This window comes from Paroedura picta, chromosome 5 (genome assembly GCF_049243985.1).
Source record: "Paroedura picta isolate Pp20150507F chromosome 5, Ppicta_v3.0, whole genome shotgun sequence".
Taxonomy (NCBI): domain Eukaryota; kingdom Metazoa; phylum Chordata; class Lepidosauria; order Squamata; family Gekkonidae; genus Paroedura; species Paroedura picta.
Window position 1 is genome coordinate 30,417,012 of NC_135373.1, and position 27,964 is coordinate 30,444,975.

Sequence of the window (27,964 nt, forward strand, 5' to 3'; positions counted from 1 at the left end):
AACCACATGGTTCCTGACAGAAGGGCTACCAATTTCAGCCGGTTTACGGCAAACCTGGCAGGGTTTTCAAGGCAAGAGTCAAACGCAGATGGTTTATCATTGCCTGCTTCTGCATAGCGGACTTCCTTGGTGGTCTCCCACCCAAATACTAAACAGGGCCATGATCCCAATGTCAACCTCTCATTTCTCAGGCAGCTGAGACCCTGGACCCTGGAGAGCAGCTGCCAATCAGAGCAGACAACACCTCACTACACACACCAGTCGTCTGAACCCACGTGCACAAGGGGAGGGAGCATACCCGCATACGGATCACAGCTTACATTGGATGTGCAGGCGAGTGAAGGCGACAAGCGGAGGCTGGCTTCGGAGGGGCTGGAGGCATTGCACCTGTAGGTGGCCATGTTATCACTGGGAGTTGTGGTCAGGAGCAATTCCTTAGAGACGATATTTCCCGAAGGCCCTGCTGGCGCCAGGATCCCATCCCTCACTATCTTGTTATCCTAGGGAAAGTAGCCCAGAACGCAGTGAGTTGGCGACTCGTTCCCCCAATAGGCTCGGAACAAGGAAGCGGGCAGAGATGCGGCAGAATTCGGTTATATCACAAGATTCTTATTGCTGATTGTGTACATTTTCATGTAGAAGTGAGCTCATATCAGGTTCATCGGCTGACTTTGAAAGGCTTTTTTCATCGTTCTCTTTGACAGCTAATTAAAACAGTTAGCAGAGATACTGTACGTATTGCCTTTTAATAGAGATTGAGTTACGTTTGGCTTCCTCATCTTGCTTGAAAAAAGATAATGAAAGATGGCAGATGTATTTTTAGATGCACCTGTTTGATGACCTCACCGGCTGTTGAGAGCCAATCATTCATCTTGATGATGATCACGTGTTCAAGTTAGAAAAGATTTAGCATTAAGATGAGATTGCATTGATATGATGTGATATGATAAGCAAATCAGATTTCTCTAGACAGAAATTGAGCGAAGTTACTTTGTGTGTGTGACGTGAGTTTATAGAAAGATCCTAAAGACTATAAACTGAAATCTGGTTTGCTTAATATTCAAATATGTTTGAGCAATCTTAGAAGATTTGGCATTCTTGCTATAGCTGGAGAACTAATTTTCACATGCTTGTATTTCTTAACACCTTGTCTAATAAAGAGAATGATTTCTTCTTTCAATAAAAGACAGGAGTTCTCTGAAGGCTTTCTGCCTGGCTTGCTGGCAATAGTTCAAAGAACACAGTAAACAATTAATTCATTTGTATGATCAAACAACTTTCAATCTGAGAGATCTGGGACAAAATGGTTTAAAGAACAATTCTTAGGAAGCTAATTAGTCCAGATGCTCAATTTGGAAGTGAGAAGGAATTATCTTATTTATTTATTTATTTATTTATTTATTCAATTTATATTCTGCCTCTCTTGAACCAGCGGAGTGAAGTCGGAGAGATGGAAGGCTTGGTGTAGTGGTTAGGAGTGCGGACTTCTAATCTGGGGAGTCGGGTTTGATTCCCTGTTTCTCCCCTACATGCAGCCAACTTGGTGATCTTGGGCTCTCCACAGCACTGATAAAGCTGTTTCGACCGAGGAGTAATATCAGGGCTCTCTCAGCCTCACCTCCCTCACAGGGGGTCTGTTGTGGGGAGAGGAAAGGGAAGGCAATTGCAAGCCGCTTTGAGGCTCCTTTGGGTAGCGAAAAGGGGCAGATAAGGACCAACTTCTCCTTTTCTTCTTATCTATAACTACAAATAGGAATACTCGAACGCTGGCTGGATCAGTCCAGTCACAAACAAAGAGCCAGTTTTTTAGCAGACTGTTCATGCATCAGTCCACTCATTCATGGTGGTGGGCAGATGGCTAACTACTCCTTAGGCGAGGGCATCTGGTGCCCTAGTAGATCATCTGCCTGCCATGCAGAAGGTCCCAGGTTCAATCCCCAACATCTCCAGTTAAGGAGATGTCAAGGAGGCTGTGGCATTGTGCAAAGAGGGGCTTCTCTTCCTCTGGCTTTATGCTCCCCAACCGAACCCAGAAAACGTTCCAAAAAGAAGGAGAGATGTTCAGATACCTTGAACCAGTCGAGGCGGGGCAAAGGATTCCCCCCACTGGCAAAACAGGTGAGCTTGACTTGGGTGCCAACACGGAAGCGGGTCTCTGGGGGAGGCACATCGATCCAGATCTTCTGAGGAGGGTCTGAACCAAAGAAAATGAACAGGAAGGAAAGGAAGAAGAAAAATAGATTAGGCGGGGGGCGGGGGGGACTATGCAAATCAATAAACACAGCATTATGTGCAGGCTCCCCCGTTGGGTTCATACTGTCTTGTTCTCACCCCATGAAGATGACTCAACATAGGGCAGGAGTGTTTTAAGTGAAGGACTTTGGGCTGTCTCTTAACTTCATACTTCAGACGGGGGCGATAGAGAGTCAAAAAGGTAGCTCCGGCTCTGAACATCCTTCCTTTCTACTGCCCTTACGCTATACCTCGGATATGTAGATTGCTACTCTCAGGGGGTCCTCCTCCTTTCCTGTTGACCTCCTCCCCCCATCCACCCCCGCTCTTCTCAAACTTGGCACCATAAAGTCAGGACATGCCTCCTGCATCTCCATCCACCCTAGCGAAGACTAGATTAGAATCCTGTCTCTGTCCTACCTCGAATGGCGTTCCTTACCATAAAAGATTTGTATTAGTTTTGCAACGATAAAGGTGTTCTGGAGCCATGCGGGGTCCTCCCCTGTCCGTTGGCTATTTTAGGATGACCGCAGTTCTGTTCTGCTCAGGATATGAACTGATCCACTCCGGGGGAAGAAATATTGCTTTTAACCTAATGCTTCCTTCGAGGGGGACCAAGCAGGATCCTCAGCCTATCGCAGTTACTATTGTCTGTCTTGACTGGCGGCCGTTTTCCAGGCTCTTGTGCAGGGATGTCTTTCATCACCTGCAACCTTATCTGTCTGATGCTGCGGAAGAAACCTTGGTCCTCCTTTATGCATAGTGAATGCTCCTTCCCTTGACAAGGAGCTATGAAGCTGCCTTATATGGAGTCAGACCATTCATCTATCAAGGGCTGAATCTGCACTTACTTTGTTTATTCCGTTGTGGATCCTGCTGAATCCAGATCGATTTGAACTCGGGTCTTCTTCTCCCTCCCCCCCCTCCCCATTGAAACAAAAAAGTTTCAGGGAAGCTCAGAAGAGGAGGGGGGAGCCAAGCACAGCAGGAGCCTCTTTCTTTCTTTTCTTGAAGGGGGGGGAGGATTGGAGACAGCAGAGAAGGGAGGAAAAAACCAAGAGGCAAATCTCTACTGAGAGAAGTTAGGGCTTCTGGAGCCTCTGCTGAGAGAAGTTAGGGCTTCCCCTTTAAGGCAAGCTTGCAGTCTGAGAACGAGGAACTGAAGCTTGGCCAATCAGGGCTTCTCTACCACGGAGCTTGGCAGCAAATTCAGAACAGGCAGAGCTTTGCATGCTTTCTCATGCTTTCTCACACCAATGTTTCAAATATTGAGGGTTAAAAGCACTCTAAGATATTGCAGGATAAAGGTAGGGTCACTCCCAGATCAATCATGCTTGCTGCAGAGGGAAAATTTAAACCACCCAAAATTGAAATGGAAATCGCATTCAGTGGAGATGGCAGGGGCTGAATCGACCTGGGATTGGAATAAAAGCTCCATGCAGATTCAGCCAAAGTTTGTATCGTCTACTTTGATGGGAAGCAGCTCTGCGGGCCTTTGGGTAAAGAGCTTTCAAATCTCTTTCCCCCCCTAAGCTGATGGCGACTGAACTTGGGACCTTTAGCAAGCAAAGCAGAGAATGTTCCTTTGAGTCACATGCTCACATAGTACTTTGAGGGTCACGCTAGCCTTCTTGGCATACAGGATGGCTTCGTTGAAGGCTTCGCAGGTCAGCTGCAAGTCGTTGTCTTCTCGGAGTGCCCGGTACGTCAGGTTAGAGACTGTGACCTTCCCACCATGATTTCCCTGCAGGAGGTAAACAATCCTCGTTTGTTGGGTTTCGGAGCCTACTGTCTCCCAGGCTGCAACTCTACAATCTTAACTAGGCCCAGCCTGTGTGGCATTCTTGTATAGGGTTGCCGGCACTAGGTGGGAAAATACCTGGAGATTTTGGGGGTGGAGCCTGTGGAGGGCGGGATTGTAATGCTATAATAATGGGATATAATGCTATAGCACCCGCTTCGGCAAGGGAAGAAGAAGAAACAAATGGTGCAAAAGAAAAAGAATCTTTAATGATTGAACAACTCCAATGCGTTTCGTCATGGGGAATTTGCTTACCTATCGTCAAAATATATATTCTCTGTTTTAGGTGTAGGTATGGAAAGGAAAAAGAATCTAGAAATAAATTTCCTCTGACAAAACTGCATGTGAAACGCACTGGGGTTAATCAGTCATTAAAGATTCTTTTCCTTTAGCACAATCTGTTTCTTTGTCATCGTCCTGCCTTGATGCAGCCCCCGCTTTTTCTTCCCCTTCCAAGGTGGCCGTTTTCTCCAGGGGAACTGATCTCTGCTGTCTGGAGAGCAATTGTAATAGCAGGAGGTTGGCAAGCCTCTTCTGCTACCCGATATGGAAGACTTACAAGGGCTTCCAGCTCTGGGCTGGGAAACACCTGGAGATTTTGGAGGTGGAACCTGAGGAGAGTGGAGTTTGGGGAGGGGAGGGACTCCAATGAGATATAGTGCCATAGAGTTCACTTTCCAGAGAGGCCGTTTTCTCCGGGGGGAACCAATCTCGGTTCCTGGAGATCAGCGTCATCCCAGGATATCTCCAACCACCACCCCTAGAGTGGCAACCCTACATGATACGATGCTTAAACACACACACAAGAAGCATGAGGACCAAGCCCCCCTGGAAAGTCTCTGGAGCAAGCGTCACTGAAATGAACAAGAGCTTGTAAGGGCTGTGCAGGATAACTTTTGGGTGGACTATATCCTATCGATCGTGCCGCATTTCCACCTCCTTGCCGCATGCTCATTTGCTCGCTTTTGGCCCCGTCTACCTCTGAAAGGGTGACTTCCGTGGCGTTGAGTTCCCTCCAGCCCAGCCACCAACGCAACTGCACCGGAGGGTTGCTGGAGGACGTGGAGCAGCTCAGGGAGATCTCCTTGCTTTCCGGAGTGCTGCTGGAGCCAATGATTTTCACCTCTTCAGGGAAAACTGACAGCCAGGAAAGAGAGATATGGGAAGAGAGAGAAACAGTCCCTTAGTGCTTGACGGGCATCCCCAAAGGACACAGCTATGCATGCAGTGTTTGTTTTCAGGGTGTCTTTCGAGGGTTCCTCTGTGCCCACCACCCTCCACACCCATTCTCGTGCAATGCAGTCCGGTGACTCACTGAACGGCAGTGCTAACAGGCAGATTTCAAACACCACTACGAGTCACCCCACTTGGTACAGCTGAATGTTTGTAGGCACCACCGCCACGGCTTTGTAGAGACAGACGGCTCCTCCCACACGGGAAGAAAGGAAATTAGCAGCGGGTGAAACATAAAAGCTAGCGGAGCTGCTAATGGCATATCCCTACCTCTCGATTTAGTGCCTCTGCAGTGCTCACCACAAACAAAACCTGCGGAGAAGACTTCTCAGGTTTGACATGTTATCCGGTTGATAGGACATGGACGTGACGGACAGGTTGTATAGAAATTTAATCGAGAGTTTGAGAAATGCGGGGGAGGGGGGTCTCCTGCAGAGCAGAGCTATAGCACATAGGAAGGGGGGGTGTAAATCCCCATCACCACCGTTACCAAACCTGACCAGGGCTGATTCTGCACTTACTTTGTTTATTCCATTGTGGATCCTGCTGAATTCAGAAGACTCGGGTCTTCCTCCATCTCCCCCCAAAAAAAAAATTGAAACAGAAAGTGTTCTGCACTCGATCGGGGTGGGAGAGAGGATTGGAGACAGCAGAGGCGAGGGAAATAACAAGAGGCAAAGTTAGGGCTTCTGGAGCGCAGTCACTTTAAGACAAGCCTTGCAACCGGGAACCAGGAAGTCTTTGAACTGATGCGCTGGCCAGTCAGGGATGACTGCTTTGCTACAGCATTGGAGCAAGTTAATTCGCAAAAAGTGGAGATCTACACGTTTACTGATGCCGATTTATCAAGTATCAAGGCTTATATCCACTTCTGGATATTGTGGGGGAAAGGTTGGGTCACCGTGGATCAATCATGCATGTTGCAGAGGGAAAATCAAAGTGGAAATTGAATTCAGTGTAGACAGCAGGCATTTATTCCAGCTGGCAGTGGGTAAAAAGCCCTGTGCAGACTACACCCAGTCCCAGGGGGCCATCTTTTGTGCAGCTTACACGTACTGAGGAGCTATGCTGTGGGCCAAACAGCAGTTCTTCGAGGCCATTTCAGTAAAACTCCATAGAGAGACAATAGGAAAAGGCTTAAGTGTACTTTCTACACGCACCATAGTCCTGATCCAAATCCATACACCTGATAATGAAGTTTCAAAAGTCACTGGAAATCCCAAGCTTGCGTTCTGCCATGGCTTTCGCTCATCCAGGTCCTATGATCTCCAGCATGACCTTTTTGGGTGGTCAAAAGGGCTCCCTCCTCTTTTTCACCAGCTTCAAAGCTGGTCAGATCCAACCCAAGATACTTTCTTCCTTCTTGTTGTTACTACATCTTTCTTTTCCAGCAAAAGTACTGGCTAGCCAGGTCAGTTGAGAGCCTAGCTGTAAACAGGAATGGGTGAATGCAGAAGGAAACCGGAAGAAACTGGAATGGGGACCAGGGAGGGAAGCCTTGGACATGTGAGTGGTGAGAACTGGAGCAAGAAGGAAGGCATGTGTTTGCCGGGAAATGTCCAATACTCACAGACTACGTGGAGGGTGAAGCTGGCCTGCAGCGGGAGGGATAATACTTGGTTCAAAGCCTGGCAGGTCACTGTGGCATTGTTGTCTTCTGCTGCTAGGCTGAGAGTCAGGAAACTCCGGGACAATTGGTTAGCATCATCTGTCTCCCAGTTGGTGGAAATGACTTCCCCATTCTGCAAGACAGCTGCTGTTTAATTTATTTTATTATTTATTTATTAGATTTATATCCCACTGCTCCCAGACACCGGCTCACAGCGGGTTACAAAAAGCAATCCAGAAAATAAAACCCCATAAAATACCCATTAAAACCCCAATAAAACACAGTTACAACCACCCAAGATGGCAAAGCAACCCTCCTAAGAGGTAGGCCCTTACGGGGGTGGCATAGGGGAAACCAAACTGCACCAAGCTGTTTGGCACAAAGTACCAAGGGGGACCCATACCCTTTGCTCTAGCACTGGCCCTGACCAAAAACCAAGCTGAAGAGTTCTGTTTTACAGGCCCTACAGAAAGCTGGAAGCTCTCCAAGGGCCCACTGCTTCTCCGGGAGCTCATTCCACCAGGTTGGAGCCAGAACCGAAAAGGCCCTGTCTAAGTCGATGCCAGGTGAGCCTCCCTGGGGCCAGGAATGGCCAATAAGTTAGCTGAATATAAAGCCTTGCATGGGACGTAGGGCTCAGAAATAATAGATGACATTTCTTGGAGAAGGGATTGACATTGGCCTCAGCAAATCAGAAAACCCGTACGTAGTGTCCGGGGCAGGATATAAACAGCTGAACAGCTGTGCTATCACCTGTAAAGTGACACTCCAAAGAGTCTCCATGCAACTACTAGATGACAGCAGGAACATCCACTGTCCTCAAAGACTGTTTCAAAACTCCTCCCATGCAGTGGAATCCTGCCCCATGTGTAAAGCCAGCCTGTCATTTTTCTTTGAGATCACCGAATGTTCATGAACAGTCTACCTGTTGAAGGGAAAGTGCCAATCGTGACGTGTGGAAGAAAATGACATGGAAGGGAAACAGCAAGGTGGGGAAGGCTCTGTCTTATTGGCAGAGAGAGGTGGAAGATCAGAGACCTAACAGAGAAGAAGACCCAGGAGCCATGAGAGCCCAAGAAAATAATGCAGGATGGCTAAAGGTCAGAGAGGATAAGTGGGAGGATTTGAGGAGAAGCTGATCAAAAGAAGCAAAGGGTTGACTGTCAGACAAGAAGAGTAGGATAGATGGTGGAACACAAGAAGGAGCAAAGAGAATAGGCAGCTGGGCTAAAGTTCCACACAGGTTCAAGAGACTAGAGCCCATTCTGCACACGCTAGATAATGTGTTTCAATGCACTTTCAAAGTAGATTTTCCTGTTTTGCACAGGAAAACCCAGCTGCAAAATCACACTGAAAGTGCATTATCCAGTGTGTGCGGAATGGGCCTAGAATATCTGTGAGCATTGTGGGTGAAACAAGCAGGGGTATAAGGGGACCACAGCTGGGCAGAGGAGAAGAAGAAGAAGTGTTGGTTCTTATATGCCACTTTTCTCTACCCGAAGGAGGCTCAAAGCCCCTCCCCACAACAGACACCCTGTGAGGTGGGTGAAGCTGAGAGAGCCCTGATATCACTGCTCGGTCAGAACAGCTTTATCAGTGCCATGGCGAGCCCAAGGTCACCCAGCTGGCTGCATGTGGGGGAGTGCAGAATCGAACCTGGCATGCCAGGTTAGAAGTCCGCATTCCTAACCACTACACCAAACTGGCAAAAGAAGCTACATGACCTATGGAAATATCATGCCCTGATCTGCAGCAGCCTGGCAAAACTCTGTCTGTTAGTTTCTGGATGGCTTCTAAGGAGAGCATGAGTACCAAATAGCGCTTAGCAAGAAGTGCTGGTATCCACTGCACAGAACGCAACCGTGATTTTCAAGATGGTTCCCATGTAGGCCATGACACCCACTGATCTGCTTTCCGGTACCTACTTCCCTCAAACAGTTCTTCTTCTGAGCAAACAACCTGGATTTCCTCTATGCAAAGAACCTGGCTTTCCAGTCTTGGCTTGCCTTCAATTCATTGGAGACGGATGGGTTTCAGAAAAGCCCTGTCGGAATCCATTTCTTCAGAGAGACGCCCATTCAGAAGCATCTGCCTTGACCACAGGAGGATACTTGGCTTGGAACCTCCTACATCATTGGCTCTGTGGCAGGTCATTACTACCTGTCTTCTTCAGAATCCCAACTCTAACATCCTATTCTCAGGTCTCCACTCCCATGAGGGTCCATTCTGATGAACTGTGGGCTTTTTTAATGTTCTCAACAGGAGAGCCCCCTGCTGTTTTGCTTCTCTGTCCCTAGTCACTTCTGGGGCAGCTGGAAATCTAATTTACACCCAGCATTCAAGGGATCAGACTAAGTCTGCATTTTAAGTTAACGGATGGATGGCAGACTTCAGGGTCTTGCATCATGCTCTGAAACACCTTTGTTCCTCTTCCCTCACCCCAGAGAGCCGGCTTGGTGTAGTGGTTAGGAGTATGGACATCTAATCTGGCAAGGCAGGTTTGATTCTGCACTCTCGCACACGCAGCCAGGTGGCTGACCTTGGGCTTGCCATAGCACTGATATAGAAGAAGAAGAGTTGGTTCTTACATGCCGCTTTTTCCTACCCAAAGGAGGCTCAAAGCGGCTTACAGTCGCCTTCCCATTCCTCTCCCCACAACAGACACCCTGTGGGGTGGGTGAGGCTGGGAGAGCCCTGATATCACTGTCCAGTCAGAACAGCTTTATCAGTGCCGTGGCGAGCCCAAGGTCACCCAGCTGGTTGCATGTGGGGGAGCGCAGAATCAAACCTGGCATGCCAGATTAGAAGTCCGCACTCCTAACCACTACACCAAACTGGCTCTCTTACATAAAGAAGAAGAAACAACTCTTCTTCTTTATGTAAGAAACATCTCATCTGATGAGGAAGTTCTAGGAGACCTAAAGACTTGTGTTCACTGCGTTGATATTTTGGACGGTTCTTTATTAAAAAGTGGAAAGGGCATTCCTGTTGTGTTTTTAAAATGTTGGTAACAGATCAACAACCTTCAGTTTTGGTCAAACCCCATCCAGTACCCCCAAGGTCTCCCCCTGACCTTCAGCCACTGCAGAGTAGCCAGAGGATTCCCACCCAGAGAAATGCAGGTCAGCTTTAACTTGTCCTTGGCTTTGACAACAGGGCCCTTATAGCCCGAGATGACAGGCGGATCAGGCGAGACTGGCAAAGGAATACAAGACAAAAATCATTTATTATTTCAGTTAACCGCTACCTTTTCACCCAGTGGGGACCTAGAGTGGCTTCCATCGTCCCCTTTTCCTCCATTTTCTCCCCACAAAACCCCTGTCAGATAGGTTAGGTCAAGAGTGTGTGATCAAAGTCATCACAGAATGGAGATTTCAACCTGGGCCTTCCAGAACTCAGCACCACACTTTTTTAGGGCTGACAGCCTCCAGGTGGCACCGGGAGATCACCTGCTATGACAATAAATAATCTTTTTTCCGCAGGACTCACAGCTTCCAAGCAGTAGCTCATCAGGTCTCCTCGGATCAGACCCTCAAACAATTTCGATTTTGATTGATAACCTGCCCCTTGCTTACGGGGTGACTAAAGTGCATCTTAATTACAGTAAAAACATTATAAAACCATAATTGATATAAAACCAAGATGATTTATAGGAGTAGGATTAATTGACCTTTAGTCACCCAAAATTTATAGGAGCGATTCCTGGTGAAACAGTGAAGAGAAGGGAGTATATACATGCATGTATATAGGTAGGTAGGTATGTATGTATGCATGCATGCATGCATGTTTGTATGCATGTATGTAGGGGGAGGCGATAATTACCGGGTTGCATCCATGCTGGCCTCAACCAAAGGTTTGGTGGAAGAGCTCCGTTTTACAGGCCCTGCAGAATTGTTGAAGTTCTGACAAGGCCCTGATCTCACTTGGGAGCTCGTTCCACCAAACCGGGGCCAGCACCGAAAATGCCCTGCCCCAGGTGGAGGCTAGACACACTTATTTTGGGCCAAGGAACACCAGTCTGTTGGCCTTCGCAAAGCGTAAATCCCTTCGGGGGGACGTATTCAGATAAACATTCCCTAAAATACACTGGACCCAGACCACGTATATCCTTAAAGGCTAATACCAACAATTTAAACTTGATCTAGGATTCAACGGGGACCCAGTACAGTTACCGAAGAACCAGTGTAATATGGGTCCTCCACTGGTTTAACTTCAGCCAGACTGTCACATGACAGGTCCTCAACCTAAATGATGATGTAGGAAAGGGCTGTTGAATCGTAGCCTACTTAAGGCAACATCGTAGGGCAGGGGTAGTCAAACTGTGGCCCTCCAGATGTCCATGGACTACAATTCCCAGGAGCCCCTGCCAGCATTCGCTGGCAGGGGCTCCTGGGAATTGTAGTCCATGGACATCTGGAGGGCCGCAGTTTGACTACCCCTGTCGTAGGGTTTTCATGGCAAGAGGCGTCCAGATGTGGTCTGCCATTGCCTGCCTCTGTGCAGCAACCAAGGACTTCCTTTTCCTTGGTTGCCTCCCTTTCAAGTATGGACCAGGGCAGGCCCTGCTTGGCTTCTGAGAGCTGACAAGACCCTGGGCTTTGCATATCAGGGCAACGGCAGCCTACCCGCACGTTCTGTTCGGAATTAAAACACACCCCCCCACTTCCCTTTCACGGGAGCAAAAGAAAAAGGCATCGCTATTCTTCTACTTTCCCTTTGTGGAGGAGGCAGGCTCCTGCTATTGTGGAGAGCCTGCATCTAAATCTCCTGGAATAAATAAAAGCGGTCTTCCCGCTTCATTATTAGAGCATTAAAAAGAAGACAATACATGTTTTTACGGGACACCTTTTTTTCCCCCTTTCGAATGCTAACATGAAAGCAAGACGTTCGCTTTCAAATGGCATCACTCCGAAGTCCAAGACCACCCACGTACTTTCTGTCTTACACGCTACTTTTGTGCTTCTGAACAGTTTCTTTCCAATTGGATCTACTTTTTTTTAAAAAAAAAATTTCCTCCCGGGATGGGTGACCTGAATGACACAGGTGGAAATACCTGGCCTCCTCCCAATCATACAACGACCCTGCGGAAGGGATGCAGGCCGAAGGAGGACTTGCTCTGGAAGGTCGCCAGATTGCAACCCAGAGATCTGTACCAACGCTTTCAGATGCCAAATTGCAGGAGAAACAGCCGCCACCTTTCCCACACCTTTTCCACTCCACACCCCGCACATCATCTGCCTCTTTTCCCTACCTTTGGTAACAAGCAGAGATTCAGATGGCATCTACCTCCCCTCTCTTTTTTTAAAAAAAGGAAGGAGCCCGCAAGCCTATTCATTTGCTTGTGCATTTCCCCAGATCCTCTTTGTTAGCGTGCTCTCCCTCTCTCGTTCCTGGGAGTCTCTGTTTCTTTTCTTTTCTTCCCCCCTTTTAATTACAGCTGCCCTGGATAATGTCCCTCGTCCTCCTCCTCCACCTCTCGGCCTCCTTTTCTCCTCCTCAGTCCCCAGTTCCTTTTGTGTTAGCTTTTTTTTTTTTATTAGGTTGTAATAAAAGTTTCCTGACTGCGCTCGGTCACCGGTATTATTAGGTTTCCTTGTCAAGGTCTGGCAAAGCATTCAGAATTACTCACACAGGACGTTCATGGCGAAACCGGCAGCCGCTGGGATTAAAGAGGCTGTGTTAGAAGCTCGGCACATGAGCCATTTCCTATTGTCTGAGCTCTGGGGGATGATCCTGGAAAGAAAAGCAAAGGAGAGAGAAATCTGGAGCAGGCTGGTATTGCAGGACCAGTTCTCAGTGGTGGGATATTGTGGCCGAGTCCCTTGTTGTGCAGTCCAAAGCTGGGGTCAGCCATTGGCAGTTATCTGTATAAATATATCCTGTAATTCTTCCAGGGAACTTGGGATCATTCTTTCTTCCCCCCTTTTTCCCCTTACAGCAACGCTTTGAGGAAGATTCAAATGGGTAGCCGTGTTGGTCTAAAGTAGCACAACAAAATCAGAGTCCCGTGGCACCTTTAAGACCCACAAAGATTTATTCAAGGCGTGAGCTTTCGAGCGCAAGCACTCTTCCTCAGACTAGTCTCTGAGGAAGAGTGCTTGCACTCGAAAGTTCATGCCTTGGTCTTAAAGACTGAACTCTGATTTTATTAGATTCAGATGGGTAGCCGTGTTGGTCTGAAGAAGCACAACGAAATCAGAGTCCAGTAGCACCTTTAAGACCAACAAAGATTTATTCAAGGCGTGAGCTTTCGAGTGCAAGCACTCTTCCTCAGAATAAGAACTCCTTACCTGTCAGGGAATATATAGCAAAAATTAATTGTTACCTTAGTAAACTGTGTCACACATCCAAATACAGCCAATGGCAATTCTTTGTCAAAGCAGCCAATCAATCCCCTGGAATTGACTAAGGTAACAATTAATTTTTGCTATATATTCCCACTGTCATGTAAGGAGTTCATGGCCTGAGGAAGAATGCTTTGTTGGTCTTAAAGGTGCTACCGGACTCTGATTTCTTTGTGGTAGGTGAGGCTGAAGGATAATATATAATTATTTATTATTTATGTAGCCCACCTTTCCAGGTTGGCTCAGGGCAGGTGACAAGGGACATGTACATGCAATAAAGTTATATTAATAACAATTACAAACAATGGAACTTCCGGAATTTAATTACATTATTAACTTATTAGACCACCTTTAAAGGTAAAGGTAAAGGTAACGGTATCCCCTGTGCAAGTACTGAGTCATGTCTGACCCTTGGGGTGACGCCCTCCAGCGTTTTCATGGCAGACTCAATACGGGGTGGTTTGCCAGTGCCTTCCCCAGTCATTACCGTTTACCCCCCAGCAAGCTGGGTACTCATTTTACCGACTTCGGAAGGATGGAAGGCTGAGTCAACCTTGAGCCGGCTGCTGGAATTGAACTCCCAGCCTCATGGGCACAGCTTTCAGACTGCATGTCTGCTGCCTTACAACTCTGCCCCTCAAAAGGTTCTTAGACCACCTTTATTAAGGTCTAATAGAACTTACAGTATTTGCTGGCGTATAAGTCTACTTCCCCCCCCCCCCGAGAAACATGCCTCCAAGTGGGGGGGGGGGTCATCCTATACGCCGGGTGCACTTCAGTTGGGATAAACATGGCTGCCCATAGTGGCCTCCCGATGCCCGCCCACCTCATTCTACATACCATCCAGTATCGCGCAGTATCCAGCGCGGCCGTGGTGGGTCATCAGCGTAGCTGCGGCGAGCATCAGCAGTGAGACACGGGTGCCAGCCTTTTTGGCATGACCGGCCCGTTCTGCTCGGTGGGAAGCAGCGGCACTCCCGCCTGCCCCTTGTCTAAGCAGAACTCACACATTTGAAGCAAATGGTGACCCAAGTTGGGACATCTCACTGATGGTGTCTTGCCTTTGGAACGCCCTCCTATTCGAGGCTTGCCTGGCACTTCCCTTACTATCTTTGAGGCACCAGGCTTTTAATTGAGGGGTTTCATCTGTTTTATGATCTGTTTCTAGCCCAAAGACTGTATACGGCTATCATTTTAGCGCTCTCAAATTTGGTTTATGCTGTTTTCATGCCCCAGTTTGTTTTTTAACGGCTTGTTTGGGTTGTAGTATATTGTTTTGACTGCAGGCTGCCTTCAGTAGGTCTTTTGAGATGTGGCATTTAAGTTTACTATGTTCCACATAATATATTTCTGGTAAGGCCTTGAAGGAGGAGAGTGTCTCATGGCTTGAGTGCCACTCAGCGCTTAACAACCACTCCGGGCGACTGTCCCGCCCCTGAGTGCCTCCTCCTCCAACCGGCTTGCTTGCCTGTCTGTCCAGCAGCCAGCCAATTGCCTTCCGTCCCCCACCCGAGGCTTGGAGGCTGCAGATCCCTGCCGCGTGAGAGCTGCCCCTGTCGGTGAGTTCCCTGACAGCTTCCTGCAGCCTTTCCAGGTCCTGCGGGGAGGGGGAGGCCGTCCATAGAATTCTTCCACCCCACCTCCCTAATCTAGTGCCTGTGTATTCCTGAATGCAACAGACTTGGCCCCTAATAAATAAATCAGACTGGGATGCCCCCAGAACTCTGAGTGGGAAACCCAGAAAACAGACACACTTGTATATTTCATGGTTCTTACTGTTGTTTTCCAGTATTTCTCCAAGATACTCTGCAGTGGCCATGATTGTTTCCATTTCTCAGTTGGGATTCAAATGAATCCATGCAATCTTGGAAGCTAAGTAGCCAACCACCACTGCTCCAAATGATGGTGGGATAAATTTTTTAATCACTGATGTCACATCAATCTAAGAACTGTCTAGAGCTGCACTGTTTTACCACAGAGTTTCCAGAAATGCCTAGAGTGGCATGCTGTCACTTCTGTCTCTCCTCCCCCCCCCCCAAAGCCAGTTATTTCACAGCTCACACATGTCAATCACAGCTTATGTCAATCGAAGAATTGTCCGGAACTGCACTGTTTTACCACAGAGTTTCCTGAAATTCCTAGAGTGACATGCTGTCACTTCTGTCTCCCCCCCCCCCAACCAGTTATTTTTCAGCTCACACAACCCCAGACCCAGGACTCCCTAACTTCCAGCAGTTGTCAGGCAAATGATATGTTTCCCTCCAGGCTTCAAACTAACTAGACAGTTATGGCAGCAAGTAAGGAAGCATTAGGAAGAGGGGAGTGATTGTGTAGGACACTGTCAGGATTTCAGTATAGGACACTGTCAGGGCTTTTTCGTTTTGTTTTGTTTTTTTACCTCAGCACAGCCTCTGTGCTGAAAAGTTTGTCTTTGGATCCCGGCTGGGTGCTCAATTCAGCATCTAGCGCACTGTCGTCACCTGAAGAGAAATAAGGAAATGGATGAGGAGACCACAAACTTCTTTCAAACTCTTCCCACAGTGGCCGTCAAAATTTGCCCCACCAGGGGATGGACCTGAAACATTCAGCTGAGTGGTTTCAGGTCATTTTTTGTGCCTGAGGCAGAAATCCAAATGGCATGTCTCCTTCAGGCTGAAGAACATGAAGCACAACCTAGCATGGTCTTCCACAGCTCACTCAAAACAGCTGGAGTTATCTCAGTTTTTTCTCTCATGATAAACCGGCGAGGTCAATGAGAGTGATAGAAAGTGATGGGCCATAGCCCAACACCATGCAGCAGCTTTTTGTTTCAATGAGACAGAGCTAAAAACTTCCCAAAGGATCGGACCCAGAACTGCCCCTTCAACAGCAGCCCAAAATGTCTCCTGAAAAAAACTACTCCTGAGGACAGAGAGGACACAAAGTGGAGAAGGGAACTGGTGAAAATTGCACCCCACATCTGTTAGCAGGAACTTATCACAAGATCCAAGCCGGTCTGCATAAAGTGAAGCTCTCTCTGTGTTGTTTCCATAAAACTCTACAAAGATGTTGGCTTTTTACTGTGAATGGGCCTATAAAACGGTTACGTCTGAGGTGATTCTTGACGGGACTCGACAGGGCCTTTGACAAAAGAATGTTAATGTGCTTTATGGCTGTGGCTGTTTCCTGAATGGATAATTGTCTGAAAGGAGTGCTTGGGTTATATCTTTGTCAAAGAAGTAACAATAAAACAGACGTGTTCTGCCCCCAGTACTCTCATCCAAAGGAAATAAAAACCTGGGGCTTTCTCACAGCTCCGATAAGGGCATCTCTATCCAAAATCCCACCTGGACAAAGTTAAAGGGGCGACGGTTCTTCAGTTTGGAGAAACAAAGACTGGGGTTTACAAAATTATGCATGAGATGGAGAAGGTAGAGAAAGAAGTACCTTGCTCCCTTTCTCAAAGAAGAAGAAGAAGAAGAAGAAGAAGAAGAAGAAGAAGAAGAAGAAGAAGAAGAAGAAGAAGAAGAAGAAGAAGAAGAAGAAGCGGAAAGAAGCCGAAGACAAAGACGAAGACTGAAGAGTTGGTTCTTATATGCCACTTTTCTCTACCCAAAGGAGTCTCAAAGCAGCTTACATTCGCCTTCCCTTTCCTCTCCCCACAACAGACACCCTGTGAGGGAGGTGAGGCTGAGAGAGCCCTGATATCACTGATCGGTCAGAACAGCTTAATCAGTACTGTGGCAAGCCCAAGATCACCCAGCTGGCTGCACGTGGAGGAGCAGGGAATCAAATCCAGCTCGCCAGATTAGAAGTCCTCACTCCTAACCACTACACCAAGCTGGCTCTCAATGAAGTCTCTTAACAGGCACTCAATGAAATTGATGAGCAATAGGCTTAGAACAAAGAGGCATTAACATCTGAAATTCACTACCGCAGGAAGTGGTGGTGGCTACAGGCATAGACTGCCTCAAGGGGGGGGGGGTGGATAAGCATCTAGAGCAGACGTCCATCACACAATGTTTAGATGGACCCACAATGTATTAACCACAACGTATAGATATAATGCTATATTTGGGGGAGTGATGCTCTGCATTCTTCCTGCTTGGGGTGGGGGCAGCAACAGTGGGAGGATTTTTATGGTTCTGGCCCTGCTGGTGGACCTCCTGATGGCATCTGGTTTTTTGCCATTACATGACACAGAGTGTTGGACTGGATGGGCCATTGGCCTGATCCAAGATGGTTTCTCTTATGATCTTAACAGGATTGCGGGAACCCTCTCACCTTTGCTGAAGGCAATCTCTGCGGCAGGCCTAGCATCTTTCACCTGGCAGTTCACCGTGTAGTCCATGCCAGCCACCCAGGTCACTGTGCTGTTGGCCTGGTATTCTGTCAGGAGTGCCGTCCTAGGGGGCACTGTGAGGAAAAGAAGCAAAGGGGACAATGGAAATCTCAAATTGCTTTTCCAGTTCCAACACGGAAGCATTCCCACAATGACAACTTGAGTCAATTAACTGGCTAAATGGATCGATGGGGAAAAAATCTCTTGATTGACTCAAAAGGTGCCCCTGATTAACTGAACAATAGATCTTCAACTCAGCGATGACAGACAGAGACAGTTGATGGTATTTCTACCCTGCTTCTTTATGCCTCTTTATCTCTTCCCCAAAAACAATCCTCTGAGGATGGTGAGCAATAAGACACACACCAACATCATATATTTGCATTACTTCCAAAACAAATTTTTTGCACTATAAACAAATTTAGGCACATTTAGAAGAAGAAGAAGAAGAAGAGTTGGTTCTTATATGTCGCTTTTCCCTACCTGAAGGAGGCTCAAAGCGGCTTACAGTCGCCTTCCCATTCCTCTCTCCACAACAGACACCCTGTGGGGTGGGTGAGGCTGAGAGAGCCCTGATATCACTGCTTGGTCAGAACAGTTTTATCAGTGCCGTGGCGAGCCCAAGGTCACCCAGCTGGTTGCATGTGGGGGAGTGCAGAATCGAACCCGGCATGCCAGATTAGAAGTCCGCACTCCTAACCACTACACCAAACTGGCTCTCGAATTTAATCAAACTTTCACAAAACGCATACCAAAAGTCAACAAAGGTTTCAGTTCTGTGTTAACGAGACTAGGATAGGACAGACTAGATCAGCGGTTCTCAACCTTCCTAATGCCGCGACCCTTTAATACAGTTCCTCATGTTGTGGTGACCCCCAGCCATAAACTATGCCAGAGTTCTTTCACAGAAATCGAACCGAAACTGTCCAATGGCGTGAAGATCCATGGTTCATTATTGTATATAAATTGTTTTTTTTCCCCAGGGTTTCTCAGTTCAGTTCTGCCTCTGTGAAAGGATCGTTCGACCCCCAAAAGGGTCCCGACCCCCAGATTGAGAACCCCTGGACTAGGCTAAATATAGATATAGATGTATTAAACTTTACAGAGTGATGAAAGCACAAAAGTAGTCCTCTGCCATTCCAATCAAAATGTTGGCAGCCAGAAAAACAGAGGAGGAAAAGGGGGATCTTGGGTAACAGGTGAGATACATATACAAATACATATACAAATGTATATACAAATACAGTTACATATCCCTGGTTTTATCTCAGGCCAGGGGGGATGGACGCTGTGGGTTTATAACTAAGGCTTCATGGGAAAGATGGGGTTTGAAGGAGTTTAAACTACAAGTACAACGATATAGGCTAGATATCAGGGGGAAAAATTTCACAGTCAGAGTAGTTCAGCAGTGGAATAGGCTGCCTAAGGAGGTGGTGAGCTCCCCCTCACTGGCAGTCTTCAAGCAAAGGTTGGATGCACACTTTTCTTGGATGCTTTAGGATGCTTAGGGCTGATCCTGCGTTGAGCAGGGGGTTGGACTAGATGGCCTGCATGGCCCCTTCTAACTCTATGGTTCTATGATTCTATGATTCTAAGGAGGGATCTGGAAGAAGAGAGAGAGGCAGGTCTACAACAATTTTTAAAAGGCCCAGCTAGCGGAGCAAGTACCCAGGCTGTTTCAAAACGGGTCCTGAAAGAGGTGGCACTAACTCAGGTGAAAGAGCAAAAGAGCACAGGGCTCAGATTCTCTCGGGTCCTTACCAAGAACGCTGAGCAACACGCTCTGTGAGATGACGGCGCTGCTTCTCTCCGACGGTCCCACCTGACACTCATACAGGGCGTCGTCTTCCAGTTGGCTTCTTGCTATTTGCAGGTTATGTTCGCCTGAAGCACCCAAAGATAAGGTCAAGCTAAGCAATGCATCCTTGCTGTTCCTTTCACACACTTTAGTTTTTGGGACTGGGCTATGTTTGCTTCTTGCCCCTAAACTCATTGCATGACAGGCCCCGCTAGCAATTGTTGCCCCCATCCAACGCTCAAGGCAAGGGAGCAGCAGAGGGGGTCTGCCGTTGCTTTCCTCTACCGAGCCCTCCTTGGCGGTCTCCAGCCACCCTGCTCAGCCTCCGAGACCAGATGAGATCAGGCTATATCATGTCGCCGTCCCTCCCGTGAGGCTCCGTAGTGTTACCCCCAAAAATTCTGATGCTGAAATGTGATTTTCTAATTTTTAATATATTTTTTTTGCATTTAGAGGTCCCTCATAATCAGAGGACCTTAACTGCAGCTGACTTCGCTTGTGAGAAAATATATCCAAAGGCACCTGTTTGACATGCAGAAGATCCCAAGCTCGCTTCCTGGCATCTCCAGTTAAAGGATTTGTTACTATATGTCACGAAAGAGATCCTGGAGAGCCACTGACGTTTTGGGTAGACAATACTGAATGCGATGGATCAAGGGTCTGATTCAGTTTGAGAGAGCTTCAAATGTTCATAGTTCAAAAAAATTAAAGTAGTGACAGCCAGACTCTCACAGGTATGTGGAACACATACCTGCTCGGGGGCTCCTTGATCCCCCCTTTCCCGTTATCTCAGTCACACACACACATACAAACTCCTTCCCTCCCATTCCCCCTGACCTCACCCCCCCTGACCTCACTTGCCTGACCTCCCCCCTATTCCCCCTATTCCCCCCTCCTCCTCTCTGAGACACACACACAGACACGCAAAGTCTTTCCCTCCCATTCCCCCTGACTTCTCACTTGCCTGACCTCCCCTCTCCCCCTCTGAGACACACACACACAGACACGCAAACTCCTGCCCCCCTATTCCCCCCTGCCCTCACCACGCATACCTCTCGCTTATCTTACCACCTCCCTGGTCCCCTCTCCCTCAGACATACACACAGGCCCCTCCTCCCTCCCCCCCCCAGACTCCTTGCTCCCTCTCATCTCCCGACCACTGGGTTCCCTCCCCCCTCCCCCCACCAAGACTCCCTGCTGTCTTCCCCTCTTCCCCTCTCCTTGCTCCCCCCTCTCCTCACCTTCACAGCACTGCTGGCCCTCCCAGCTGTCACACTGCCCCGCAACTGCTCAGGTCTCCTCGGGCAGTGCTGTGCCTCCTCCCAAAACAGCTGGCGCTGCCCCAGCTTGCCATCTGCCATGGCACCCAGCAACTTCCCCGGCCTATTCTGGCACGCTCCATGGGGCAGTGTTATGGACATCTTTTCCGTACCCATTTCCGTCCCAGAGGCCACGCCAGAAGATGTGTTCCACATCAACAATCAGCCTTATTACACAATATCATTGCAGCATTGCACACAATGATGATTAAACCGACCCAGGGAGAAAACCCAGGGAGAAATCAGCAATGTGGAGGTACACCAAGGCTGGAGAACAAATGTACCACAGAAGAAGAAGAGCTGGTTCTTATGCCCTGCTTTTCACTGCCTGAAGAAGTCTCAAAGCGGCTTACAATCGCTTTCCCTTCCTCTCCCCACAGCAGACATCCTGTGAGGGAAGTGGGGCATAGAGAGCTCCGAGAGAGATTGCTCTGTGAGAACAGGACTGTGACTAGCCCAAGGGCACCCGGCTGGCTGCATGTAGAGAAGCGGGGAATCAAACCCGGCTCACCAGATTAGAAGCCGCCACTCTTAACCACCACCCCAAGATGGCTCTCAGTTCATCAACCAGCAGGAATGGCTTAAATTAATACGAAATGTATTGATATGCTAACCTCCCTGGCTGGAGATGGCAAGGCAGACCAGAAAAAGGGACGTTTATAGCCTCTTTATTAAATATTATAGCAATTAGCTAGGAGCCTTTCTTTTTTTTTGTTATCAGTTAATTAGAGAACACAGGAATTCCAAAGAGGTTCGAGGAGTTTCATTAAAAGGACCCTTGAAACGGTCCCTTGCTGCTACATGGGCACCAGGATCCCTGGGAAAGAACATACGGTGTCTCTTCATTGATGGATGAGAAGTCATAAATACAGGGATTTTAATTGGTTTGTCAGGACAAAGAAGAATAAGAGCACATACGTGACATGTGGGCTACGGGCCCTGAAGGAACTGTCTCAGCTCCATCAGGCCCTGAAAACTGGAGATTTTCCACCAAGTCTTTATTTGTGGCCAGGGTGAGAAAGATCTGGAACCTACCCTGAGTTAGCCAGAGCATCAGGATCTCTTGGCAGGATGCCCTGGCAGTCCTCTGGAGGTCTAAGCCTGTGAGCAGGGCAAAGTGGGAGTCTGGTCGCAAGCTGGGTGGGTTTAATCAGGTTTTAGTGTGGTAGAGCCTAGAGTGGTAAGGCAGCAGACATGAAGTCTGAAAGCTCTGCCTATGAGGCTGGGGGTTCGATCCCAGCAGCCGGCTCAAGGTTGACTCAGCCTTCCATCCTTCCGAGGTCGGTAAAATGAGTACCCAGCTTGCTTGCTGGGGGGTAATCGGTAATGACTGAGGGAGGCACTGGCAAACCACCCCGTATTGAGTCTGCCATGAAAACGCTAACTATAAACATCCAACGATTCATAAACTTGTCACAGTTTCCTCCTTCAATGAAAATATTTAATTGATAGCAAAATTTGCTGGAAGGACTGAAAACCTTTCAGGATGTTGAGCATGTTCTTCAATTCAGTTCAATATCAAAGTCAATCAAAAACAGTTACAATCAAACATGAAAACATTGGTTGACCAAGTACTTACAGAGGGTTTTCTCAATTACTGCTGCTATATCAGCTTTTCTTAACTTCTTTTTATCATTGAGAAACCCCTAAAATATTCTTCAGGCTTTGAGAAACCCCAGAAGTGGGATCACAAGGTCCCAGCTGGAGACTAACATCCCTGTCCAGATGGGGCAAGCAACAAATCGTAAAGTGTAAGTCGTTAGTCACTAACATAGACAGTTTTATTTCTCCTATGTTTTTGTGAACTACAACTGATTGGCTGTTTTAGCAAAGAATGATCATATTTGGATGTTGTGACACTGTTTACTCATTTAACAGAATTAACTCTATATTCCCACTGCCATGATGGTAGTTCTTAGTCTGAGGAAGAGTGCTTGCACTCAAAAGCTCACGCCTTGAATAAATCTTTGTTGGTCTTAAAGGTGCCACTGGACTTTGATTTTGTTTTGTTGTGCTGCTTCAGACCAACACAGTTACCCACTTGAATCTATCCCTGACACTGTTCAGGAATGCCAGCCCCCGAGTGGGACTTGAAGGACCCCCAGAATGAAAGCTCCTCTCCAGACTGCAGAGATCAGTTCCCCTGGAGGAAAGAGTCACTTGGGATGGGGGGAGCTGGGTAGCATTCCCCTCTATACAGAGAGAGGGAAAGAGAGAGAGAGACAGAGAGAGAAGCCTTCCTCCCTTCTCAATTTACAAACCTTATTAACCACATAATCACCTCTCCATGTAGGAAATATGTGTCTCCCTCCTTGGATTGCTCTGAGAAGCCATTGGCCAGAAGGCCCAAATTTAAAGGAAAGAAATCCCATAACAGTCAATGAGCAAGTCAAAAAAGACCTACACCATCCTCCCTGAACTTGAGCTTTATTATGTTTAGTGAAGTGATGGGGTTTTGTAAGGTGATTGTGACCCACCCTGAGCCGTGATGTGGGAGTGGCAAGATATAAATTGAATCATAAATAAATAAAAAATAAGCTAATACTGGGGTATGTTCAGAAGAAAGTTGGTAAGGCTTTAGGGAAATAATACTATGAATATGTATATGTCTAAATGCTGGTTGCATTTTGGATTTCAGGGGCTTCTCTTTGGGGGTTCTGGCTGCCGTCTCCTCTTCTGCAGCTGCTGAATAAAGAGATCTTGTTTTCCTCACCTATTCATATTGATTAATCAATGAATTAAAATCCGCCCGATTGTTGAAAGAGTTAAAACACCACGTCACACATCTAGAAATCTGAAAACGAACCCCACGAACCCGTGTGTGTCTGCAGCCCTGTAGGTTGCTACAATTTATTCCTTCCTGACCGTACAGCACAAAAGGCTGTGCCACGCATGTTCTCATGCAGTCCCCAGCCGCTGCCCCCACCCCCCGTCTCCACGGCTCAGCGACTTTGCTTGGAAGGCAGTCAGTCACAAACTGTCTACATCAGCTGTAAACAAACGTTAGGATTTCACACCATCCTCCCTCGTCGAAGTAATCCTCAGCGACATTATTGGCTGCCAGTCTCTTTGGATTGGCAGTGTAGTGGGACGTGCACCGTTTTGCAGAAGCCCTAGGCCAACCCATCCAGCAAGCGTTCGAGTCGTTCGGAGCGGAACCGAACGAGGCTGGCCGTCGGCTCGTGCGCCATCCCCGCAACCGAACCGTAGTTAGCCGAACTGCCAAATGCCTTTGCCTTAACGTTCACAGAGTGGCCGGGACAGACTGGCCACTGAACTTTCAGGGAAATGCCCTGGCCGGACTGCCCACTGCCGGACCCCTGGACCACATGGCCCTGCAGTACCGGCTTCTAGTACATGCCAGTTTCCCCAACCCAGTCTGCCCCAGTGTGGCAAAACAGAGCTAGACACGCCCGGCCCAGTGACCTCACAGACTTACGCCACCTCTCACCTTTGCTAGGGTCTCCAACCATGCTGTAGCGGGGGAACCCTGGGATTTTGGGGTTGGGACCTAGCAGAAGCCCATCCTTTGCCCACTGCACGATGCTGGACCCGTTCTCCACCGAGCACCGGAGCAGAGCCGTTTCCCCTTCCGAGACGACCAGGTTCTCTGGCGGTGCGAGGACAGCCCGTGGAAGATTCTCTGCAAGGCAGCCGGGGAAACAAGAAGCATCTGTGACACTTGGCAGCTGTTTTCGCTCGGCCATTGGCTATTCCCTGAATACTGATGACAACTGAGGCTTTCCAGTTCTGTGCGGCCAGGAAGGAAAGCCAGACCACCAAATGGACTTTCTACATTCAGATCAAAAGCAAAGGTGAAAAGGTGGCAGATATCATTCTCCTCCATTGGATCCTCACAACAACCCTGTGAGGTAGGCTAGGGACAGGCAAGAGGTCATCCAATGAACATTTTGTCAGAGTGAGCAATCAAAACCTGGTCCTTTCTATCTCTAGTCTTCCTTCTACCCCCGTACTAACCCGCTCTGACCTCTGATCTGACAACAAAGTGCCAACTCTTCCTTTTCCCACACTGTTTTCCTGACCTCAAGTAGCTCACCTGCTCTTTTCTTTTCTGTGGGTTCAAAAATATGTGTAGGGTTTGAAAGAGTGTTGGGCAGGGGGATTCCGGAAAGACCTCAGAACCTTCTCTACATCCCTCTTTTCTCTCACTGGAAACCCAGAGCAACTTACAACTTTGCTCCCCCTTCCTCCAATTTATCCTCACCACAACGACCCTGTCATGTAGGCGAGGGGGAGAAGCAATGACTGGGCCAAGGGAACCCCATGAGTGGAGATTTTAACCTGGGTCTTCCCGATCCTTGTCCGACATTCTCAGTGCCCCCCCACACACACACACACACAAACACACACCAGCTGCTGAAGAAGGAAAAAGCAGCCTTACGTTTGACTGTCTTATAAGCAAAACAGATGACTCTTCAAAACAATAATAAAATCCCACCAGGGTGTGAAAACTGGGTGGGGGAAGCAGCTGCGGTGACCTTTGGCACGGCCAAATTACCATTACCCAGGACGAAATACTCCCTTTCAGAGTTCCCAGCCCTAAAGGAATTCATTCGGGGGAAGTGGTGAGCTGTTGAAGCAGAAGGAGATCGAGCGGCACGCCCGTCGCTTCCGGTAGACTGCTTTCTGTAAGGAGCTGCCCTTTGGCTGAACATTCTCACCTTCTTCTGTCAGGCCCAGGAAAAGGCAGATGAGCATTACTCCAAAGCCCCAAGGCACCATTCCCCACTCCCTGCTGCTTTGGAGGTAAGAATCAGAATCCTGGGAAGCTGGAAACCTAGGAGGAATCAGAGAACTGTGAGAAATCACACCAGAGGCTCTCTTCCCTCTCTGATCCTCTCTGGGTAATGTTGGCATGTAAGACTAGGGTTACCAACATCCAGGTGAGGTCTGGAGTTCTCCCAGAATGACCGACTGATTTCCAGAGGTTATTCTTCTGGAGGTAATGGCCGCTTCAGTAGGGCAGGATCTATGGTATACCATAGAGCAGGGGTAGTCAACCTGTGGTCCTCCAGATGTCCATGGACTGCAATTCCCATGAGCCCCTGCCAGTGTTTGCTGGCAGGGGCTCATAGGAATTGTGGTCCATGGACATCTGGAGGACCACAGGTTGACTACCTCTGCCAAAGAGCTTAGGCAAAATGGAAATCCTAGAGTGGCACCACATCGCCATCAAGTTCCTACCCTTCTTCTTCTCTGTCTTCTCCAGGCTCTGCCCCCAAATTTCCCAATCCTGCTTATGATTTCACAATGGGAATTCCATGAAAAGAGATCCCGGTGGATTTCTTTTCTTGAAAAACCAGGCTCATAAGGGGTGGGATCCAAAGTGGGACCACGGCAAAAGGGAAGGTCAGATTAGCCTCCCTCCCTGCATCTTCCTAATCTCATACAATCCCAGGAGCAGCTATTTACTATATGGGCAAAAATCCAGGTCTCCAAGACATAGGGTTCACAATTCTGACTGGAGAAATACCTGGAGGTTTGTGGGTGGAGGCTGGGGAGGGTATGTGGGGATTTCAACTGAGAATAACGCCACAGAACCCACCCCCAAGGTAGCCCTTTTCTCCAGAGGAAATGATTTCCGTCATCAGGGGATCTGTTGTACTTCTGGGAGATGTCCAGCTAGGCCCCACCCAAAGCCTAGCAACCCTTGGAGACGTCTCCCAGCTGCTTGAGGCCTTAGACCAAATGGAAGCCAAAAATGGATCGTGATTCCATGATGGACGGGTTTGAAAGCTCAGAGAGAGAAAGAGGAATGCCATGAGCTATGAGAGGAGACTTCCTGGGAGACTCAATGCCAAATCTGGGGTTACCTTTGCACGCCACCTGAAAAGGCCACAGAATATAGCTGGTTGCTCAAAGATGCATAAACAGCAAGCATTAAAAGCATGAAACGTGGCCGCGTCCACTATTATTTATTCCTTTATCATACGGAGCCCCTAAGATGGTCTGGCTGCCGTGCAAGAATTCCCTGAGGTTCTCTTCCAGCATTTTACGTTGGGGAGGCAAACAGCCGTGTGCAAATGTCTTTCAAGGGAGTCCGCAAAAGTTGGGAGTTGGTTCAAAAGCAGGTCCCCAAAGGCTGCGAAAGGTGCTTTACTCAGAACACTAAAGCCATACATAACTGTATTGATTTATTTACTTACTTCCTTTAGACCCCACCCTTTCTCCCCAGTGGAGACACAAAGCAGCTGGCATCATCCTCCCCCTTGGGATGCCAACCTCCTGGTGGGACCTGGAGATGCCCCTGGAATCTTCTCCAGGCTACAGAAAGTTCCCCTGTAGAAAAGGGATGCTTCGAAGGGGGAACCCTATGGCCTTATACCCCACTGAGGTCCCTGTCTCCCCCAGGCTCCATCCCCAAATCTGCAGGAGTTTTCCAACCTGGACCCAGCAGCCCTACTGTTAGGTTAGGCTGAGAGTCTATGAGAAGCCCAAGGTCACCCCATGAGCTCTCTTGGGAAAGTGACGATTAAGACCTCCGTCTCCCCGATCCTTGCCTGACTTTCTCACCACTGCCCACCCCCACCCCCGTCATATGTGCTCTGCATCACTGCTAATCAACCAATCGATGCCCCCAAAGAATGCTCCCATGCTCTCCCCAGATCTTACCTTGTTCCCGTCAAGGGATGCTCAGGCCGACTCTTCAGGCTGCCTCTCCGGAAGCAGGACTGCCGAGTCAGGGAGATAGCTGGGATTCCAGCCTTGTCCCTCCTCCGCAGGCCCCTCCAGCAGGATCTCTCACTTCTCATCCCACATTGCCCGAATAAGCAGCACGGTTGACAGACGGAGAGGAAGGTTCTGCCAAGCCAGCAACGCGGCCCTTCCTCAAACCCATTTCCCAAACGCCTTTTTTTTTTTTGCTAGGTTTTTATTTATACCTCTCCCTCTCCTCCTCCCTCGTTGTTACCCAGGACTATTTGGAATTCATTCAGAGGGATCATTCCCAAGGGAGGTATTCCTATAGAGGTATTCCTGTAGAGGTATTCCCAAGGGAGGTATTCCATCAGTGGCTCAGAACCACAATGCATGATCTGCTACACCCTAGCCATAATCCGACAGTTAAACGCACTTAAACGTGTGGGTTTCAATGGGCCCATGGTGCAGTCCTAAATAGTTCTATGTGGAATCTTACTCAGGTCTACCCAATGGAGCTTTCTCCAGGAAAAGGTTCTGAGGACTGCATTGCTTAAGGGTGCTGTTGAGTTGTAACCAACCCATGGAGACCCCACGAGTCTTCCCCTCTTGGTTTTTCCAAAGGAAGAAATAACCAGAGGCGATCTGAC

The 27,964-nt window shown here is 48.3% G+C and overlaps 1 protein-coding gene across 1 annotated transcript in view; it reads right to left on the reverse strand.

The window, feature by feature from the left end:
- Positions 1–25,450, reverse strand: part of NPHS1 (NPHS1 adhesion molecule, nephrin) — a 60,905-nt gene extending 35,455 nt beyond the window's left edge. Inside the window, 13 exon segments of the mRNA XM_077337038.1 lie at positions 321–357; positions 360–500; positions 2,070–2,194; positions 3,835–3,976; positions 5,013–5,170; positions 6,837–7,008; positions 9,949–10,070; positions 12,505–12,608; positions 15,618–15,699; positions 17,483–17,614; positions 19,302–19,424; positions 24,109–24,300; positions 25,340–25,450. Coding sequence (XP_077193153.1) covers positions 321–357; positions 360–500; positions 2,070–2,194; positions 3,835–3,976; positions 5,013–5,170; positions 6,837–7,008; positions 9,949–10,070; positions 12,505–12,608; positions 15,618–15,699; positions 17,483–17,614; positions 19,302–19,424; positions 24,109–24,300; positions 25,340–25,400 — 1,591 coding nt within the window. The 5' untranslated portion in view covers positions 25,401–25,450.
- Positions 25,451–27,964: the final 2,514 nt, after the last annotated feature.